We start from the raw sequence: 21,386 nt of genomic DNA, 5'->3' as shown, positions 1-21,386 counted from the left end.
AGTAGGGGGCTGAGCTGGGGTCCAACCAAGGACGTGCCAATACTGCAGAGCCGTATCCGAGATCTCTTCGAGGGAGATTTCAGTCTGGTTATGGTAATGCAAGTTATGTTGGTTCGTCGAGTCCAACCTTGCAAACGCCGGTCCCTCCGCATGTGGGAATTCAACCCGGAAGGACCGCGTGCTATTCAGCATTTCCTCAGCATGACACACGAAGAGATGTACAAATCATTCTTCGGACCCCAAATAGAGTGTCCGGACACCACCGAGGACGTGGGCCTGAGCTACAACCGCCCCGCTGCCCAAGTAAGTAATCCCATGCCGAACATGTTGTCCTTTTATTCATCATGACATCATTCTAAAGAGTCGCCTTTTGACCAAGACTGGATAACAAAGGCGATGATGATCAGGTGTTCGGCCCCCCTTCTTGAGGGCTTGGACAATCCGGTACTGGACAAGATGCTCGAGCCGGCACCTTATCCAGTGTCCTCAAAGGAAGATGATGGGGTGAATAAAGAGGGCGAAAGCGGGCCTCACTCGCTACTTATTCCAACCGGGGGAACGAGCACCTCCGCGAGGGAGGACAATCAAAGGGAGGAATCTGACATTCCCTTCCCCCGGGGAAGGAAGAGGACTACCTCTGAAGATCCGGAAACTAAGGTTTTCAAACGGGAAAAGAAATTCTCATCAGAGGGTCCTGCCTCGGAGGGTATTCTTGCCGCACAATGTCCGCGCGGGGATCAGCCCTCTACCGAGCTGTAAGTAATCGAAAAGTACTTTAATAGTGGAAATATCCTACCTTACTTCCGAAGACAATAACCAATGCTTATAAATTGTAGTCCAGATCGTATCCCTTCTCGACAGAGTTCGTCTTTGGGGGATCTTCTTCCGGAGATGATGGAGAGCGAAACGCCTCCCCGGACACCCCGCCTCAAGAAGCGGGCGACCTTGAAGTGTCGTCGCGAAGGGTATCTCCGGATCCACTAGGGCCAGAGGATAACCCTTTGGCTACCCGGAATCCCCAGTATCCCCTAAGGAGAGCGACAGCAAGGGTCCGTACAGTGTGTGGTCGGACGCGCTGAAGGATCTTCTGGGGCAAGCGAACGTCTCAGAAGCGCATCGTACTCTAATGGGTACAGTAATTGAAAGGATTTCATCCGCTGAAAGAGGTTTGCATGAAGCCTTTATGAGTCTGCTGAAAGGCTTCGAGGTACGTGAAATAATGTATGTTTTTAACAGTACCGCATACATTAGGTATGCCCTATGCAGATAGTAGCCCCTGAGACTCTGGTTGTCGTCGAAAACGGCGGCAAACAGAGAATCATAGTCCCAGGTAACAACCAGACCGCCTTTATGTGCAGGTGGCTGAAGCTCCGGTGGCTAGCCGGACTAATGGGTTTGCCGAGCTAAAGCGGCAACTTGATGCGGCAGACGCCGACATCGTGCTTGTCAACAAGCGGCTTGACGAGGCACAGGGTGAGTGATTTTTCTGGTGATCGTCACATAATAAGAGTAACATGATGCCAGTATCTTTAATGTGTTGTGACTGCGGATGGAGCTGCCACCATGGAGACCCTTCGGGCGGAGCTTGCCCGAGCCAAGGAGCAAGCAAGGAGTAGCAATGCGGCTGCTTTAAAGGCGGCCGAAGAGTTAAGGGCCGAACAGGCCGCGCATTGCGAGAGCAAGGAAAAAATAGCCAAGATGGCTGTAGAGTTAAAAGATGCCGTTGACCGTTACCAGTTTCTTGAAGAAGAGAACCGGGCGAAGGCGACGGACCTGGAGAAGGCCCGGGTGGCTACCAAGGAAGCCCGCTCTATAATCAGAGCGATGAAGGAGGAGCTGAATCAAGCTGCAGATATCGTGTCTGGGAAGCCCTTCTTGTTGTGGACTAAGTTCGGAGATCCGAAGTATGCTCCATTGGACCGGCTATGGAGTTCTGCGGACGCGTACATGGATTTGGTTGCAAGTTCTGCTGATGCGGCCGAGTACTTCAAGGATCAGAAAGGTCCCGAAGTGGAAAAGATGTTCTGGTCATAGTTTCACGCTCCAGTTTGTCCACTGCTGTTGAATGAGCGATTGGCCGAGTGGGCCGAGCTCCATAGGTTGTCCGGACTTGCCATGTGGTCCGTTGTGGATCACCTGTGGCCGGTAGATCCAAGGCCGAATAGCTACTTTAGCTTAGTGCAACAATTCCTTGGTGTTGTGCCACGCATCGATGCTGTAAAGAGATCGGCGTGCATAGAGGGTGCGCGGATGGCCTTTGCTCGTGCCAAGACATACTGGGCGGAGATGGAGGCCACCACTGTTGCGACACAGGGTTCGGCCATAGGCCGAGTGGCTGCCGAGCACTACTTTGAAGAAGTTCTTGAAGGCGCTCGTTCGATAGAGGCTCAATGCTCGAAGAATGTTATGTTCAAGTGACATGTATTCCCATTGTAGAAACAATGTTTTATTGAATTATCAAGGTTGTATTTATACTTTTGCCCGAAAGTACTATGGTGCCTCCTCTGTGGCCGTTTATGTATATATGTGTATAACTTGAAAGTTTGCAGTCGTCGGCTTCCGCCCCCACGCATATAATGCGGGGGTGTTCGCAAAAGATGCATATCCACACTTGATCCAACGTCTTGGTCTGTTAAGGAGGTGATAGCGTAGCGAACGAGGCAATCAGACTATATTGCTTTAACACTTTCACTTAGCCATAGGAGTTTGACAGTGGGGCTACTATATAGCCCCTGGTACTTCTGCGCTCGTCCGAATACGGGGCGCGTACGTACATGACCGGGAAAGGGCCCTTCGTTGATGCGGAGGAATCCCGAAGATTCCGATGAGTCATCAAGTGGTTGACCAGTCTCTCGCTATATCATGACAGTTAGTTTTCGGCTTTCTCTACTGAGGTGCTCATCCGGATGAACCAGGGCACAATCGCAGTAGTTCTCCTAGTGCTACCTTAGCCGATATAACAGAACGTAAGGTACCAAAACATGGGAGCAGGGCAAACCCAACATTTGACCAAAGACATGATTCGGAGCTGATGCATATAGGGCCAAACTCGCGACGCCGAACACTCCCTAAGGTGTTCGGTCTTTATAACATATACCGGGCTAAACAATGCCCTTAATAAGAAACCCCATGTGTCCAGGTACGTGCAAAATCCTGGCGTGGCCACATGCCAATAACGCCAGCATCCTTCTCGGTTGTGTGGAGTATCCGGAGGATGTGAGCAACAAGAGACAGTAAAAAAGGTTTACGCAGGGTCTTAATCTAAAAAGAAACCTTTGGGCGGGTCCCTGCTGCACGTCCACGCCTGGTCTCTGTTGTGCCGTGTCCTGGACGGGTGCGGCACGATTGTCATCTGCAAAAGGAAAGAACTTAGGTGAAAGTTGTCGTGCCAAAAAAGAAGAGTTGGTTATTATTAATGAACTATCAAAATTCAAGAGAGGCCAAGTTGAGCCGGGTTGGCCCTGATTACACGCGGGAAGCCCCTGGTATCATTTATGAGGGTTTGATCACCAAACCAGTCTCATGTATATATGGTGGAACGCCGGACTCGTCTAACCATGTCCGTGGTTTTGACGACCTGCCATTTTCTGGTTGGTGAGGCCGTCTAGTTTGCGGCTACTAGAGCCGCCGCATCCTCTTCTGTACGTGGGAAGCGTTCGGTATTTCCGCTGACCGAGATGATGCCACATGGACCGGGCATCTTAAGCTTGAGAAAAGCGTAATACGGTATTGCGTTAAAACAAGCAAAAGCCATTCTTCCGAGTGGTGCTTGATAGCCACTTCGGAATGGGGCAATGTGAAAAGTTAACCTTTCGCTTCGGAAGTTATCGGGAGAACCGAATACTACCTCTAGTAGTAGATAGCCCGTACAGTGGGCCTCTTGGCCTGGTATTACTCCTTTAAAGGTAGTATTATTGTGGCTTATTTTTGTCGGGTATATCCCCATTTTGCGGACTGTGTCCTGATATATCATATTTAGATCACTGTCGTCATCCATGAGGACCCTTGTGAGATGGTACCCATTTATTATTGGGTCTAACACCAAGGCCGTCAGTCCTTCGCGCCGGATATTTGTATTGTGATCCCTATGATCAAAAGTGATCGGGCAGGCCAACCAGGGGTTGAACCTAGGGGTGATGGGCTCTATGGCGCGTGTGCATCGGAGTGCGTGATTGCTTCTCCCCTTTGTCACATAGATCACGTTTACTGTTTTAACCTCTGGTGGGAACTTTTTCTGTCCTCCGGCGTTTTGCTTGCGAGGTTCATCCTCATCTTTGCTTGGTGTCTCTTCCCCTTTGTGTTCGACGTTTAGCTTACCGGCCTGCTTGAAGACCCAACATTCTCTGTGGGTATGATTTGCAGGTTTGTCTGGGGTGCCGTGGATCTGACAGAGTTTTTCAAGAATTTTGTTTAGGTCAGATTGTCCTTCCCTGCTGCCTTTGAAAGGCTTTTTCCGCTGACCTGGTCGGGAGCCCCTGAAACCGGCGTTTACCGCCGTGTTATCTAGGCTACCTTCTTTATTTCGACGCTTGTTTTTGTTGCGTCGTGGTTTACCATTGCCATCCCTGACTTCGGATGTGCTTGGGTCGTTGGTGCTGCTAAGGGCCAACCAGTTGTCCTCGCTTGCACAAAAGCGGGTCATGAGGCTTGTTAGGGCTGCCATTGTTCTCGGTTTTTCTTGGCCGAGGTGTCTAGCGAGCCATTCATCTCAGACGCTGTGTTTAAAAGCTGTTAAGGCTTCGGCGTCCGGACAGTCGACAATTTGGTTCTTCTTGGTGAGGAACCTGTTCCAAAGCTTTCAGGCGGACTCTCCGGCTGTTGGATTATATTACTTAAATCGTCTGCATCTGAAGGTCGGACATAAGTCCCTTGAAAATTGGCCCGAAAAGCGTCCTCGAGCTCCTCCCAACTTCCAATTGAGTTTTCGGGGAGGCTTTTCAGCCAGTGCCGAGCTGGCCCTTTAAGCTTGAGGGGCAAGTATTTAATGGCATTGAGATCGTCTCCACGAGCCATATGAATATGGAGGATGAAGTCCTCTATCCAGACTCCAGGGTATGTGGTTCTGTCGTATGCCTCTATGTTCACCGGTTTGAATCCCTCTAGGAATTCATGATCCAGCACCTCATCAGTGAAACATAAGGGGTGTGCGGCACCCCTGTATTGGGATGCGCCATGGTGTTCGGACGGTTGTAGTATTCGGTGTTGGTTGTGTACCGTAGCGCGCTTCCTAGATCCATAGATAGATCTGGTCGCGCCGGATTTTTGACGCAAGTTCTCACATAGATCGTGTGTTGACTTATGCGCGACTTTGTTAGCCGCTCTATCGCGTTCACAGGGTGGTGGATCCGGCCGGTTGGCCGTATCACTTTTCGGCTGTATGGGCTCTAAGGCCTCATCGTCGAATTCCGGTAATAGCTTGCGCTTTGGATAGCTATTTTTATGGTAACTTCCACCATACTTTGTTACTTTGTTCCACTTGCTATTGAGCGTATCTTGCTCCAAGTGTGTTTCCGAGATGATGCGTGCATCTTTGTCCGGACTGTTTTCTTCCCTAGACGGGGATTGATGAGGCTTATCTTTGGCGTCATCGTGTTCGGACGTTGGATCCGTATTATGTTTGCAGTTTGCATCTTGATCGTGCTCTGCCACTGGGGTGGTGCAGTTGTCATTTCTTCCAGAGTCGCGTGGACTATCATTATCGTTGTTTTTTCTATGGCGGGACTTAGAGCGGCGCCGCTGACGTCGGCGCTTGGGTTGCTTGGAGGGTGCATCCTCCGCTGTCTCTTCGCCATTGCCCTCTGTGGGTGCATCCACCATGTATACGTCATGTGATGAAGTAGCGGTCCAGCGCCCTATGGGCGGTGGTTCCTATTCGTCTCATGCATCGTCGTCCATACTGTCGATGTCTTCAGAGTCGAAGTCGAGCATGTCGGTTAAGTCGTCGACAGTGGCTACTAAGTGGGTGGTGGGTGGGCAGCGAATTTCTTTGTCATCCGCATCCCATTCTAGCCGGACATAGTTCGGCCAAGGTTCTCCTAACAGGGAGAGAGACCTTAATGAATTTAGCACATCTCCGAAAGGTGAGTGCTAAAAGATATCCGCGGAGGTGAACTCCATGATCGGCGTCCAGTCGGACTCGACGGGTATGGATGTGAGCGGCTCGGAGTCCGTGGCCGGAGGTGAATCCAGTGGTTCGGCAACACGACTCTTGTAAGGGGTGAAGTCAGTATCCGGCTCTATCGCCACTGAGAGTGTGGCCTCCATGGCAGGGTCCATCCCTCCGCTCTCGGATGGCGCGACTTGCTCCGGATTGATGGACGGAGTAGTTGTGGATGCGATCTCCCAAACACTGTTCGACGGCAGAGTTACGTCTTACTCGTCGCGACAGTGCGGCGCGTTCGGCATGGGCTCGAATCCATCGAAGATCAAGTCTCCTTGGACGTCGGCCGTGTAGTTCAAGTTTCCAAATCTGACCTGATGGCCAGGGGCGTAGCTTTCGATCTGCTCCAGATGGCCAAGCGAATTGGCCCGCAGTGCGAAGCCGCCGAATACGAAGATCTGTCCAGGGAGGAAAGCCTCACCTTGGACCGCATAGCTAGCGATGATCGAAGGAGCCATCAAGCCTTATGGTGACGACACAGTGGAACTCTCAATGAAAGCACCAATGTCGGTGTCAGAACCGGCGGATCTCGGGTAGGGGGTCCCGAACTGTGCGTCTAAGGTGGATGGTAACAGGAGGCAGGGGACACGATGTTTACCCAGGTTCGGCCCCTCTTGATGGAGGTAATACCCTACGTCCTGCTTGATTTTTCTTGATGATGTGAGTATTACAAGAGTTGATCTACCACGAGATCAAAGAGGTTAAACCCTAGAAGCTAGCCTATGGTATGATTGTATGTTGTCCTACGGACTAAAACCCTCTGGTTTATATAGGCACCGGAGGGAGCTAGGGTTACACAAGGTCGGTTACAAAGGAGGAGATATTCATATCCGTATTGCCTAGCTTGCCTTCCACGCCAAGCAGGGTCCCATCCGGACACGAGACGAAGTCTTCAATCTTGTATCTTCATAGTCCAACAGTCCGGCCAAAGGATATAGTCCGACTGTCCGGAGACCCCCTAATCCAGGACTCCCTCAGTGCCATTGAGAATAATTAACCATAATATTATCTAGGAATTTAGTAGCTTCTCCTAAAGTGATTTCCATAAAAGTGCCTCCCGCGGCCGAATCTAAAAGATTTCTAGAAGCATAATTCAATCCGGCATATATTTTTTGTATAATTATCCACAAATTCAAACCATGAGTAGGGCAATTACGTATCATTAATTTCATCCTCTCCCAAGCTTGTGCAACATGTTCATGATAAAGTTGCTTAAAATTCATAATATCGTTTCTAAGAGAGATGATCTTAGCGGGAGGAAAATACTTAGAGATAAAAGCATCTTTGCACTTATTCCACGAATCAATACTATTTTTAGGCAAAGACGAAAACCAAGCTTTAGCACGATCTCTAAGCAAAAAAGGAAATAGCTTCAATTTAACAATATCATTATCAACATCTTTCTTCTTTTACATATCACACAAATCAACGAAGCTATTTAGATGGGTAGCGGCATCTTCACTAGGAAGGCCGGAAAACGGATCTTTCATGACAAGATTCAGCAAGGCAGCATTAATTTCACAAGATTCAGCATCGGTAAGAGGAGCAATCGGAGTGCTAATAAAATCATTGTTGTTGGTACTGGTAAAGTCACACAATTTAGTGTTATCTTGAGCCATCGTGACAAGCAAGCAATCCAACACACAAGCAAACAAGAAACGGGCAAAAAGAGGCAAATATATATAGAGAGAGGGAGGATAGAGAGAGAGGGCGAATAAAACGGCAAGGGTGAAGTGGGGGAGAGGAAAACGAGAGGCAAATGGAAAATAATGTAATGCAGGAGATAAGGGTTGTGATGGGTACTTGGTATGTTGACTTCTGCGTATACCTCTTCGGCAACGGCGCCAGAAATCCTTCTTGCTACCTCTTGAGCACTGCGTTGGTTTTCCCTTGAAGAGGAAAGGGTGATGCAACAAAGTAGCGTAAGTATTTCCCTCAGTTTTTGAGAACCAAGGTATCAATCCAGTAGGAGGCTATGCGCGAGTCCCTCGCACCTACACAAAACAAATAAATCCTCGCAACCAACGCGATAAGGGGTTGTCAATCCCTACACGGTCACTTACGGGAGTGAGATCTGATAGATATGCTAAGATAATATTTTTGGTATTTTTATGATAAAGATGCAAAGTAAAATAAAAGCAAAGGAAATAACTAAGTGTTGGAAGATTAATATGATGAAGATATACCCAGGGGCCATAGGTTTCACTAGTGGCTTCTCTCAAGAGCATAAGTACTTTACGATGGGTGAACAAATTACTGTTGAGCAATTGACAGAATTGAGCATAGTTATGAGAATATTTAGGTATGATCATGTATATAGGCATCACGTCTGAGACAAGTAGACCGACTCCTGCATGCATCTACTACTATTACTCCACACATCGACCGCTATCCAGCATGCATCTAGAGTATTAAGTTCATAAGAGCAGAGTAACGCTTTAAGCAAGATGACATGATGTAGAGGGATAAATTCATGCAATATGATAAAAAACCCATATTGTTATCCTCGATGGCAACAATACAATACGTGCCTTGCTGCCCCTACTATCACTGGGAAAGGACACCGCAATATTGAACCCAAAGCTAAGCACTTCTCCCATTGCAAGAAAGATCAATCTAGTAGGCCAAACCAAACTGATAATTCGAAGAGACTTGCAAAGATAACCAATCATACATAAAAGAATTCAGAGAAGATTCAAATATTGTTCATAGATAAACTTGATCATAAACCCACAATTCATCGGTCTCAACAAACACACCACAAAAGAAGATTACATCGAATAGATCTCCACAAGAGAGGGGGAGAACATTGTATTGAGATCCAAAAAGAGAGAAGAAGCCATCTAGCTAATAACTATGGACCCGAAGGTCTGAGGTAAACTACTCAAACTTCATCTGAGAGGCTATGGTGTTGATGTAGAAGCCCTCCGTGATCGATGCCCCCTCCGGCGGAGCTCCGGAACAGGCCCCAAGATGGGATCTCATGGATACAGAAAGTTACGGCGATGGAATTAGGGTTTTGGCTCCGTATTTGATCATTTGGGGGTACGTAGGTATATATAGGAGGAAGGAGTATGTTGGTGGAGCAACAGGGGGCCCACGAGGGTGGAGGGCGCGCCTGGGGGTGGGTAGGCGCGCCCCCCTACCTCGTGGCTTCCCTGTTGGTTGCTTGACGTAGGGTCCAAGTCTCATGGATCTTGTTCGTTCCAAAAATCACGTTCCCGAAGGTTTCATTCTGTTTGGACTCCGTTTGATATTCCTTTTCTTCGAAACCCTAAAATAGGCAAAGAAAACAGCAATTCTGGGCTGGGCCTCCGGTTAGTAGGTTAGTCCCAAAAATAATATAAAAGTGTATAATAAAGCCCAATAATGTCCAAAACAGAAGATAATATAGCATGGAGCAATCAAAAATTATAGATACGTTGGAGACGTATAAGTGAACATTCGAGTGAACCTTTGGTTATTATGTGATGTTCCCTTTGCTTCACGATACTTTACAAAACCCAAGGTGTCCTGGTATCCTCCTGAGTCATGCACATGCTCATTATACCGTTCTTCTTGTTGTCGGTTTCATTCTTCTTTCTCATCGAAGTGTTCTGGCAACCCCGTGACGTAGTCACTTGTGTCTGGCCAGACGATGATGGATGCCATCACATCAAGAGGGCCCTAAGAATATCTCTCCATCACCGGAGGAGCAAATCCCACTCTCAAACTATCTAGTCCCTTGTCAAACTTTCTGATGAACCTATAAGTTGTTGTTATGATCACCATGCTACAGATGTCGTTTGAGCAACCCCGAAGTCCACCGTGCAATAGGAAGTGATTGCGATACTCTCGTGGTCTGAGGAACTAAAACACATGCTAACACTCCGTGTTATAACAGTTGATTTCAGATGATATTATATCAAAGTATAACAAAACAAGTTTGAGTCGATTCAATATGATCGTTCTTCTAACATCATACTCTCAATGTTTTTTTAGGATTATTGTTACACTTAATGATATCCTAAGATACGAAAAACAGGATCACCAGCAATACTTGAGCTAGTCTTAGAGGCAAGACTAGGAACCTATATTTTAGTGTTTATCATTCCACTCGTGCATATGAGTTTTTCACTAAATGACATATTCCAGGATCATAGCAATTATAGCATGAAATATAAACTCTTAATTATGAAAACTGGAAATATGATAATACAATATTATTGCCTCTAGGGCATATTTCCAACACAACGGGTCCTCTTTCTCATAAAAGACCACATCGTCTAGATCCTCCTCACGAAGACCCAATTCCGTCATGATCTTCTCTACATCTGTCGTTGACGCTGATCCTAAATATCCACCCGCCGCTATATCTTGAACCCTAGTCCAATTTTGAGAAACAGATCAGACGTTGAGAGGAACCCTAGATCCTCCTGTCACCGAAGGGGGACGATCATAGCCGGGTAGCGGTACAAGGACCACCCCTTTGTTAGCCCTAATCGTAGAAACCCCGGCGACGAGTGGGGACAGGGGAAACACGAGGTCAACGGTGGCGATAGATCGCCTCCGAGAGAAAAACAAACCCTAGCGAGAGGGAAAGTAGCGCTTTGGGGTGACCGAGTGGTCCACGCCATTAAGTGCTCGCAGCACTATGGCGACCCGGTCAAGCTACTGAGTGCCTGCTTTTTTCCTATTCACATTCCTAACCGTTTTTTTGTTATTTGGGTGGTTTTTTTTCATTCGATTCAAACAAACACGAAAACATTAATTATTTCAAGAATTGAATATTTTTGAAGTGTTTTTTTTACAAATGTTGAGAATTGGGGGGGGTGTGAGCAATTTTTGAAATGTTTATGATTTCTTTGGAAAATAGGAACATTTTTCATAAAATGAAAATATTTTCAAACTAACATGAACATTGTTGAAAAGAACATGAACATTTTTAAAACGTTTGTGAACAAATATTTTGGAAAGCCTAAACATTTTTAAAACTTATGCATTTTTTTTAATTGTGAATAGTTTTCTAATTTCCCAACCCTTTTACCATGTATGGAACTTTGTGAACATTTTAAAACAAGAATATTAAAAAAACAAAAATATTTTTTGAAAATCTGAACACTTAAAAAAAGTACAGCAGCTCTTATTTAAAAAAAGAAATCAAAAATTAAAAACAGAAGTAAAACAACAAGAAAAAGTGATACACCTGCTCCAAAACCTTCTGGGAGGTTTTTGAAACAAAATACAATTCAGACAGGAACCTAAGGTTCCTAAAACCGAGATAGTGTGGTACTAACTACCGCCAAATGTGCTGGGCCAGTGTACTCGCTCGATTGCTCTGCCGTGTGGGAAACAAATGAAATCACTAATTAATGAGCACTCTTTACAAAGGCCATTTCCACCTCCCGAGATTGCGACAAGTGGCGCATTGCATGTGCATCACGTGTCGCAATCTTAGAGTTTTCTTTTTTTTTATTTTTTTATTTAAAAAAATTTATTTCTTAAACAATGTGTCCAAATTTTAAATCATTTTCTGTTGGATTCCACGCGTCGACATCGTCGAAAATAGATCTCATTTTGATATGTTTTGACGAATTATTTTTCAAAAAAACTGAACGAAAAAATACGTACTGGGAGCACATTCTTTTTTTCCTTTCCGGAGAGGCGTAATTGTGCCTCTCATGAAAGAAAATCCGTGTCTTCACGATAAATAAATCTGTGCCTCTCATGAAAGAAAAAAATATATGATTTTTCCTCATTTCCAAGAGGCACGACCATAGCTCTCGCGAAATCAAATCCGTGCCTCCGAGGAAGTAAATATATGTCTCTCGCAGAAGGAAAAAAAATGTGTTTTTTCTTTTCATGAGAGGCACGACCATGCCTCTCACGGAATAAAATCTGTGGTGCTATGAGAAATAAATTTGTGCCTCTCATTAAAGAAAAAAAATACGTTTTTCCTATTTTTGAGAGGCATGACCATGCATCTCGTGAAAGTAAATCTTGCATTCACGAGAAGTAAATATGTGCCTCTCACGGAAGAAAAAAATAGAAAAATGCATTTTTTTCTCTTTTCCGAGAGGCACGCTCGCGAAAGTAAATATGTGTCTTCATAAAAAGTAAATATGTACCTTTCGCGGGAAAGAAACATGTTTTTTCCTTACATGATCGTGCCTCTCATGAAAAAAAAAACATATTTTTCCCCTTACCCGAGAGGCGCGACTGTGCCTCTCACATTGATAAATTCATGCCTACACGAGAAGTAAATTTGTCCCTTTCATGAAAGAAAAAACGTATTTTTCTCTTTTCCGAAAGGCATGACCGTGCCTCTTGTAGAAGCAAATCTGTACCTCCGCGAGAAGTAAATATGTGCCTCTCATGGAAGGGAAAAAACATGTTTTTGATGTTTTTTATTTTTTTGTCCAAAACCTAAGAAAACCGGAAAAAATTCCAAAAATCATCTAAGACCCCAAAAATCATCTTTTCCCTCTTTCCCGAGAGCGTGACAAATAACGCGCTCCCAGCCCATGAAAATTGACCCTTGCGGGGCTCCGAACAAATCCTTGCTGATTAGTTGCCCTCGGAAACAAAGGCAATGTGATGCAATGAGCGTCAATCAGGAATTGCGGCCACAAAGTTTGCAAACGCACACAGGGGACGGGGAGCGGATGAGGTAATTGGGCTAGCCCAATTATGTATATCGTAGCCTACATAAAACAGGTTGTTTGCTTTTCCTTTTAACTTGTTTTTCCCCCCACCGAATTTTACCAGTTTTCTTTTTTTTTCTATATTATTTTCTTTTCCTATTTCCCTTTTTATTTCTAAAAAATGTTAAAAAATAAAATTGTTAAAAATCTATAAAAATTAAAAATAATTTATAGAATTACTTTTTTCACAATTTCAAAAAAAAATATCTTTAAAATTTGTTCAAAATATTAAAAAAATCACATTTTGAAAACATTCAAAACATGTTCCCAATTTTAATAATTTCTAAAAACATTCACATTTTTCAAGATATGTTCTCGAATTTTCAATAATCTAAAATATATTTTTGTAGACAATCTCATGAAGCTTATGTAACTCGTCACAATATTTACAAAGGCGAAAGTAAGATCACCGGGGATACCTAACCAAACATGAGGGCCAACCCCAGTGAGAGAGCATGCTTCACTAAATTGTGAGTCTTGGTATCCAGCCTCCTAATTCATGACTAGAAGGGCAACTAATAAAAAATCTAGAATGATCTAACATTTCTCAGATAATTGCGCCATATACAACCGCACTCTTCTGCTTGATATTATCAAATGACAATCTTGCAATCTGAAGCAACAAAAATTCTTCGCTCCTAGAAGTCATCTGCAAGGGCCAGCGCTTCTCGGAATGCAAAGGCTTCAAGTGTTGTGGGATCTAAATTTCCCACAAGAGAAATAGCTCAAGATCTAATATAAATACCCGATCGGTCTCTGCACACCGCGGCCACAACTGGTAATGATGCATACTGCAGTAGAGCAACATTGACATTTATTTCAACTATGTGTTGGGGTGGAGCAATCTGATGGTTCGGCCTTGCATTAGTATGACTGCCCATAATATGAGTAACTTCAGCAGTAACATAAAGTCAAACTCAGCAAATTTGTTTATGTGACAATGATTTAACAAGGAGAGAGATGAATTCAATAACATAGCTAATTACTCATACTATGAGTACTCCCTTCATCTTAGTTTACAAGGCTTGCACATGTATCTAGGTCATCAGTTTAACTTATATAAGATAAATTGTTTAATATAAAAATTATATCATTAGAAAATAGAATATCTGAAGTTTCTAATGACATATTTTTTGTACTACATGCCTCTTATTAAGTTGGTCAAATTAACGACCTAGATACACACGCAAGACTTGTAAACTAAGATAAAGGAAGTAATATTACACATACCAAGATAAGCTAAGTCTACAAGCTAATAAATAAAGCATTGCATGACAGCACACATATGTTACTCCCCACTATCTCTACTCCTAATGAAGCAGTTGGTAATCTCGCTTCCAGGTTTTTTTTAGTCCCACCTCCTATGGTTTTTTTTGGTACATCCTCCCACCTCTGACTTAGCCACCACAAACCGAAAAAACCTCGTGCTGAGACCCCAACCCGCACCCATGCACGTACGACCGAAAAAAGACCTACGAAGGTTAACCAACGATAAAAGACCTACGAAAATTAACCAGCGACAAAAAAACCTAAACCTATCGCCCGCACGTACGAGGTGAAGGAGCGACGACCCCTGGATCTATTCGCGACGCGAACGCCGCCGCCTGGCAGATCCCAGGCGCAAGCCGCGGATCCCTTTGCCGGCTCCGAGGGGTCGTGGAGGCGGCGCCGCCATCGTTGTGGACCTCTGGGTCGCCATCTGGACACCTCTGCTGAGGTACGCCTTCGCCTTCGCACGCCGCCGACCTCCCAGAGGAGACGCCGCCACGATCTGCGCTAAACCCTAGGCATCAACCACCATGCTCCCGTCCTCCGGTTCCTCCTGCGTTCGCCACCATGCGATCGCCTTCCTCCCTCAGGTTCATCTCCCCTCTTTTCTCTATTTGGTTCAAGACGGAGAGAATCAGATCAGGATAGAGAGATGGAGATGAGGATTGAGGCCATGGGATCCCTTTGTGATTGCAACTTATACATGAGCTCAGTTTAGACCCCTTTGCTAGAAAAAAGAATGCTGCATACAACAATGATCTTATCTAGATTAATGGTTCTCTGATTATTCTTTTGATTCTGAGTCATCAATGTGTTTTTATTGTAGGTTCTTGTACGGAACATACCACCAGACCCGATGAATCAGATAGCAAGCCTGTGGAACATTTCTTCCTTGTCAATCATCCTGATCATCATCTGAAACATCAGGTAATCACTAAATTTTGGAACATCTCTCATTTGAAGAATCATCTGCAAATTCAAATGTAAGGAAGTGTGCAGTGCAAGCAATTATCAGGGTAAATCTATTTCTCAATTATGTATTTTTACCACTTCATCAGGAGTGTAAACTGATAGTATTTCCAACTACAAAGTGTTGGCTGCCCAGGAAGAAGGAAAGGTCAGTCCAGACATGACATTTAACTATAATAATGGAGGTACGTAGTGCCTACTGCTCCCTTGTCCCTTGCTACCGGCTGGGGATGCTCGGCGGGCAGTCCCTGCTCTCATTTTCCTCCAGCCTCTGGTAACCCTCCTCCTCACCTGCCTCGCTGAAGCGGGATTCACAGGTTAGTTTAGTTTGGAGGGATTTCCTGTGGTTGTGCGTGAATCCAGTGTTCACTGGGCTTGTATGTTTCATTCCTAATATGCTAGCTCCTGCCTAAACACGCATTAGAGAATCTCATGTATGTAACAGAAGATACACAAATGTGGTTTTCCAGGGAGCATCAGGTACATCTTATGTGGGGATGAACCATCAGCTAAAGGGAGTGATAGGAAAATATTTTGTTGAATGCAATGGGAAGGCGAAAAACGACACGCCTTGGCGAAGCAACTCTAAGATTCGGTAAGGCTAATCAAGTCTGCAATCAAATCCAAGAGCAGGGGCAGAGAAAAACATTAAAATACTTTTTAGGGCAGAGAAACGTTAAAATACTTTTTAGCTATTGATTGAAGTGACTGGTAATTAGTAGCAGGAGCAACAATTGTAGTAAGAACCTACCTAGGCATATTTTCTCTCTTTCCTATCACATGGCACATTGAATAACTTTATAGTACAAATACATTCACATATGTTATTTTAAATTATCATGTGATGGAGGTTCTCGTTATTTCGAATCTTTGGTCGGAACCTTCATTTTGTGTTATTAAATGCACATGGTATTCAGTTATCTCCATTATGGTGAGAAGACTTTGATCTTGATATATCAGATTTAAGCCTCCTACACCATAGGAGGTCCTCCTTTTGGTGATATTCACTCATATGTCATTCTAAATTATCATGTCATGGAGGTGATGGGTATTTCGAATCTTTGGTTGGAACCTTCATTTTGCGTTAAATTCACATGGTATTCAGTTATCTCCATTATTACCAGTAGCAATGCACAAGCACTTTCTATTAAATGCACATGCTATTTTCTTTTGTATCATGTCATTTTGTGGTCATTAACAATCAGATGGATGAAATTGATCTTGTTTTGTGCATCATGGATTTTCCTCAACTGAATGAGTAGAAACATAAGTGTGTAATGTAGTAGCCCCTCTATTCCATTGTTATAAATATTATAGTTTTTCAATCTTCTGACCTGATCGTAACAGCTGTTTAAAAGGAAGTGATCACATCACTATTTAGATTTTACTTTTTTTTGTATGCTTAAACATAAGATTAGTTTGTCCCCTTTCTTTTTACCCTTCATGCTAACATAATAAATACATATTTGAACTGAATCGGTTGTATTACATATGCCACGAAGGATGTCGCCGCTTGAAGCTCAATTTCCATCAGCCCCTCTTTTAATTCACTTGCATTGTTTCAGCTTTGCATTGTACTTCTTTGACGAATTACCTCATCCAATCGGCTTTAATTCGGAGCGTCAGTCTTACTAATTATCATTGCCTTAACTTTTCATATGAACCTCTTACAGGAAACAAGGACTCCTATTTGTCTGTAGTACTGCCCATGAGACTCAACCTTGTTTTACCTTAATTATCATGGTGTGCCTGTTTTTAGAATAGCTCACCATTTTGTTAGTGGCAATAAAATGCATCTTTAGGCACACCTATAGCGCACATGTGATGATGTACAGATGAAAGAAAGATCTTAGAAGTTGAGAAGCCGAGAGCTGGAGGAATAAGGAGAAGCTAAAAAGACAGAAGAAGTCAGAGCATGTGGAGCTGTTGGGCAAGCAGAGTTCTATCTGGGTATTTAGGTAGATGAGGATAAAAGGGAAAAGGAAAATGTTGACGATATAGCTACTCAATGCTGAGAATGTTGCCTGCATACTTTGTTGCCTATATATCATCGGCTTTGTATTGATCCAGGCAAGAACAATCAGATGGAACAAGTTTGCTACGGGTGGGTGTGCATCAAGTTGCTTCGTTGCCGGCGGCGAGTAATCTCACACATGTTTATGGTGCATATGTACCGGAAAATTCAAATGGTACTACCCGATGTGCCTTTCATACGAAACAGTTTATGCTTATGGGTGTTCATCTTTGTTTCTGTATACAGCTTACGGCTTTTTTGTTGATCCCTTCCCTGTAGGTTCTGATCATACGTACGAGGGGAATCAGGTAGGGCTTGATGCGCCTTTCATACGAAATGTTGATGAGAATTACCCAAGTAGTCCAGGTATGAGGCTGTGCGGATATAGTAATCATAATTTTCAGTGGCATCGGCATGTTCTAATAAATAAGATGGGAAGTTCAGAATAATGTAACATCGGCATGTTCTAATAAATAAAATAAGAGAAGGTTGGGTATACTGAAGCAGACCCCTTATAATTATGAACGGTTTATAAAGTTGAAGGATGAAACTTGAACGAACACAATTCTGAGGTTTGTAAAGTGAAGCCAAAGACAAGTTCGAGGGGTAATGTGGACTTCTCTCAAACTATATTATTAGAGGACAATGAGGGTCTTGAAGACAATGAAAGCGATCAGTTTCTGCTGGTTTTGTTTTGTTGTAGGCGAAGTTCTTAATTATAATTATCAATGTGTTTGTTTTTCTTAAGGACGCAGTGACATGCAAGGCGAGGGAAATTGAAGCCAAAACATGCAGGACGGCCAGGAGTGTGCCATTTTTTCTATGACAGGTTAGTGATTTTATCCTTTTTGTATTTTTTACATTGCTAGGTACAGTAGTTTATATGAAATGATTTGTTAATGGTAGGGGGTGGTTCTTCAATCTTCAGGGAATCAAGTGGTAGCATCAGATACTGACATGCATGGAAGGTAGCAGTATATGTATTTGTAGCAAATCATCATCGCCCATAAATAAATCATCTCTTGCCCGCTTCCTCTGTCCGGTTGTCAACTCAAATTGCTTTGGTTCACAAGTTCGTTTCATCGTACATCTAGGTACACTAGAACTGAGAGACTACTTCCCTTGAATGGCTCATGCGAGTAAACTGACAATAGTATTCATCCAAGATGCAGTAGTATATGTATCTTCATAGAGATGTAGATGCATAGATAGTTCAATAGTGCACATGTTCATTGACAGGGATGTAGATGTAGTATACAACCGAGGTTACATTGACAAGTTGGTCCATGATGCTCCCAGGAAAAAGAAAATATGATATATTGTTTCACACTATCATCCATAGTGAAACTTGTATTTAACATTTCTTTGTTTTGCAATGCTGAATATTTTGGGAACACACAGTAAGATGTAATCTACGGATTCACCAAATCAGCTTGAACATTGTTATCATGCTTCGTATGATTTGGTAATGATTTCAGAACATGGAATGGGGCAAATAAAGTTGAAACCATGTACTGTTCCTCACAAAAAAAAACAGTTAATGTCGAGAGGTTTCATACTGACATTATTTCTTACCAACTAATGGTGCATTACTCCTGCCATGATAACAGCAGCTAACTACTCCATGATCACAGCAGTAAACATTGATAAGAGTACAAGCATTGGAGGAGTACTCACCACGTTCGAGGAAGTCGTCATCATGGTGGTGGTGGTCGAGGAAGTCGTAGGTGCTGGTGGCATCATCACGGAGCAGTTACCATCTTCTCCTCGACTTAAAATGTAGTACTCCATGTACTCCCACTTGTTAACTTTTTGAAATGCAGATCCACTCCAAGAATGTGCTCTGAAATGGAAGTAACATGGAGTATACTCTAAAAATCAGTATGGTTTGAGCCCACTAGATCAATCAAAGTTCTCCAGCATGATAAAAATAATACTACAGCATGAGTATTACAGCAGAATCAATTTGGTTTGAGCCAAGCAAGAGTACTAAAATCCTGACAAAAAGAATACTACAACATGACAAACATGATTTCAGAGATGTTGATTTCAGTACTTACAACCCATTGATAAACATGATTTTCAGAAATGTTGATTTCAGTTAAACTACAATATTTACTCCAAGCAAATACTCTAAGAAACAATACTCATGTAGTACAAATACTCTAGGGGGAATGTACTCCTAAGTACTGAAAGTGTACTCCTATGAGTACTGATGATTTCAGAGATGTTGATTTCAGTACTTACAACCCATTGATAAACATGATTTTCAGAAATGTTGATTTCAGTTAAACTACAATATTTACTCCAAGCAAATACTCTAAGAAACAATACTCATGTAGTACAAATACTCTAGGGGGAATGTACTCCTAAGTACTGAAAGTGTACTCCTATGAGTACTGATGATTTCAGAGATGTTGATTTCAGTACTTACAACCCATTGATAAACATGATTTTCAGAAATGTTGATTTCAGTTAAACTACAATATTTACTCCAAGCAAATACTCTAAGAAACAATACAAGTACTCCTACAGTACTGAAAGTACTCCTGTAGTACAAATACTCTAGGGGGAATGTACTCCTAAGTACTGAAAGTGTACTCCTGTGAGTACTGAGTTTACTAAATTCAGAGGCATCAAAATGCTCACACCCAAGTTCAGTCATCTACACATGGAGTAGTGCAACCGAGTGGTCTTTACCATGCCCGAATCGATGAGTGGTAGTGGCAGTAGCAGCCGCATTGTACAGGAGCAGCAGCAACCGCATTGTACAGGAGCAGCAGCAGCCTTTCCAATCTACTCCCGCGGCAGAGAGCAGTTCTTGACCACAGTACATCTACATCCATATTCCATCCACATCAACAATCACAATCACAATCAGCTCCAAAATCTCTCCTTGCCTTTCCCCGAATCCTAGGCTCCAGAGATTGGAAAGGTGTGGGGAAAATTAAGGATGATAACCTTGCAGGTCAAGCATGGGGAGCTCGACTTCGCGCTTGACCTGGGCGCAGGTGACGGGGCACTCGTAGCGGCGGAGGAGTACCAGCAGCGTCGGAGATGGCAGCGTCCAACACGGCACTCCTCCTTGCAGGTCGATGGCGGCGAGGAGCGCTAGCATCCGTCGCCGCCTTCCTCGAGCAGGACAAGGCCGCCGTGCCCGCGCTTCTCACGCTCCTACTCGACCTCGCTAAAATATCCAACTTTGGCTCGACTGTGACGCAGAGGATGCGGGCAAGAGGGAGAGGCGACGCAGACGAGAAGGCCCGGCGGCGACGCCTGAGGAGAAGGGCGGCGACGCGGTTGATTCGCCGACGCGAGTGAGGGGGAGGTGCGTCGCCGCCGCGGGCTAGGGATTTGGTGGACTGGGTGAGCGAGGGGAACGAGCGTGAAGAGGCGACTGAGTGAGTGGGTGAGTGAGTGAGCGAGGGGAAAAACTGGAAACCACAGAAATTTTGTAACGTTCCAAGAAATGTACTACAAAACCTTCGACATTCAAAGTACCAACATTTATTTTTGTTATCACTATATTTAAAATAATACTCACTTTGTAAACTAATATAAAAACGTTTAGATCACTAAAATAGTGTTCTAAACGCTCTTATATTAGTTTACGGAGGGAGTACTAATTTAGGAAATGCAGAAATATGTCTGACTATTATGTTTTTTATGCTCTGGTGGAATGGTAAAGAATTAGTTCGTCCGGTTAACACCATGAGTATTTTCCGTTGCACATTTTAAGTCCTTCGACATGAAACTCCGTTACACGTTGCTTGTGCAAGATGTGTATATAAGCTAACGAAGAAGTTTTTTTATTATACTTACTCAAATATCATGTGAATCAAGCTAAAAACAACATTCATGATATTTTCTGAGAATTTTTTTTTTAACTTTGAAAACAACAGGAGTCTCCTACTATTATATATTACTTAAAATAAAGTACTGGTTAATTACATGGCCAAGAAGCAAATAAAAAGAAAGGAACTATGATTTACAGAGATAGGTTTGGGATAAAGCTATCAAGAAAGGAGACCAATTCAGGATTAACTTTGAATTTGAGATTTTCCAAGTCAGCTTTGAGTGCTCTTTTCCAATCATACAGGGATGCAGCAATCTTGTCAAAGTAGCATCTGTTCCTTTGTTTCCAAATGTTCCAGGCGGCCGGGACTTTGATTGCATTGAACAATGGGTGTGGCCATGAATACTTCACTGCATCAAACATCTCCTGAAGCTCCAAGTTGGTATCCCATTGAATATGAAGGTGCACTCAAAGAATGGGTGTTTGTTCGTTTCC

General features: G+C 43.6%; 1 protein-coding gene and 1 long non-coding RNA gene across 19 annotated transcripts; one reads left to right on the top strand and one right to left on the bottom strand.

The window, feature by feature from the left end:
- Positions 1–13,163: 13,163 nt before the first annotated feature.
- On the bottom strand, positions 13,164–20,743 carry LOC125536679. 17 transcript variants are annotated; one of them, XR_007295185.1, is made up of 6 exons: positions 20,057–20,743; positions 19,796–19,931; positions 18,773–18,938; positions 15,160–15,380; positions 14,958–15,081; positions 13,164–13,735 (listed from the first exon to the last, which is right to left on the bottom strand). XR_007295185.1 is itself a non-coding variant. In XM_048699927.1 (3 exons), the coding sequence occupies exons 1-3, from the start codon at positions 20,211–20,213 to the stop codon at positions 18,868–18,870; spliced, it is 324 nt and encodes a 107-aa protein (XP_048555884.1). In that variant the 5' UTR covers positions 20,214–20,738; the 3' UTR covers positions 18,490–18,867. The 17 variants fall into 17 exon arrangements, 1 of the variants encoding a protein (XP_048555884.1); XR_007295184.1 differs by having other exon boundaries at positions 13,164–13,716; XR_007295183.1 differs by having other exon boundaries at positions 13,164–13,688.
- Positions 16,787–18,828, top strand: LOC125536680. 2 transcript variants are annotated; one of them, XR_007295195.1, is made up of 5 exons: positions 16,787–17,270; positions 17,375–17,461; positions 17,844–17,924; positions 18,002–18,063; positions 18,730–18,809. It is a non-coding gene; the product is annotated as an uncharacterized LOC125536680 (long non-coding RNA). The 2 variants fall into 2 exon arrangements; XR_007295194.1 differs by having other exon boundaries at positions 16,787–17,461; positions 18,730–18,828.
- Positions 20,744–21,386: the final 643 nt, after the last annotated feature.

This window comes from Triticum urartu, chromosome 2, assembly GCF_003073215.2.
Source record: "Triticum urartu cultivar G1812 chromosome 2, Tu2.1, whole genome shotgun sequence".
NCBI classification, from domain to species: domain Eukaryota; kingdom Viridiplantae; phylum Streptophyta; class Magnoliopsida; order Poales; family Poaceae; genus Triticum; species Triticum urartu.
The sequence above is the reverse complement of the archived record's forward strand: the minus strand, read 5'-3'. Positions and strand labels throughout refer to the sequence as shown.

What these genes read in the sequence shown, in the direction of transcription:
- LOC125536679 (XM_048699927.1), bottom strand. Translation starts at nt 20,213, where the DNA reads ATGCTAGCGCTCCTCGCCGCCATCGACCTGCAAGGAGGAGTGCCGTGT. An exon ending in GCCCCGTCACCTGCGCCCAG is followed by an intron (nt 19,932 to 20,096) that starts GTCAAGCGCGAA and finishes ATATGGATGTAG; the next exon opens with ATGTACTGTGGTCAAGAACT. An exon ending in CACTCATCGATTCGGGCATG is followed by an intron (nt 18,939 to 19,795) that starts GTAAAGACCACT and finishes CTTCCATTTCAG; the next exon opens with AGCACATTCTTGGAGTGGAT.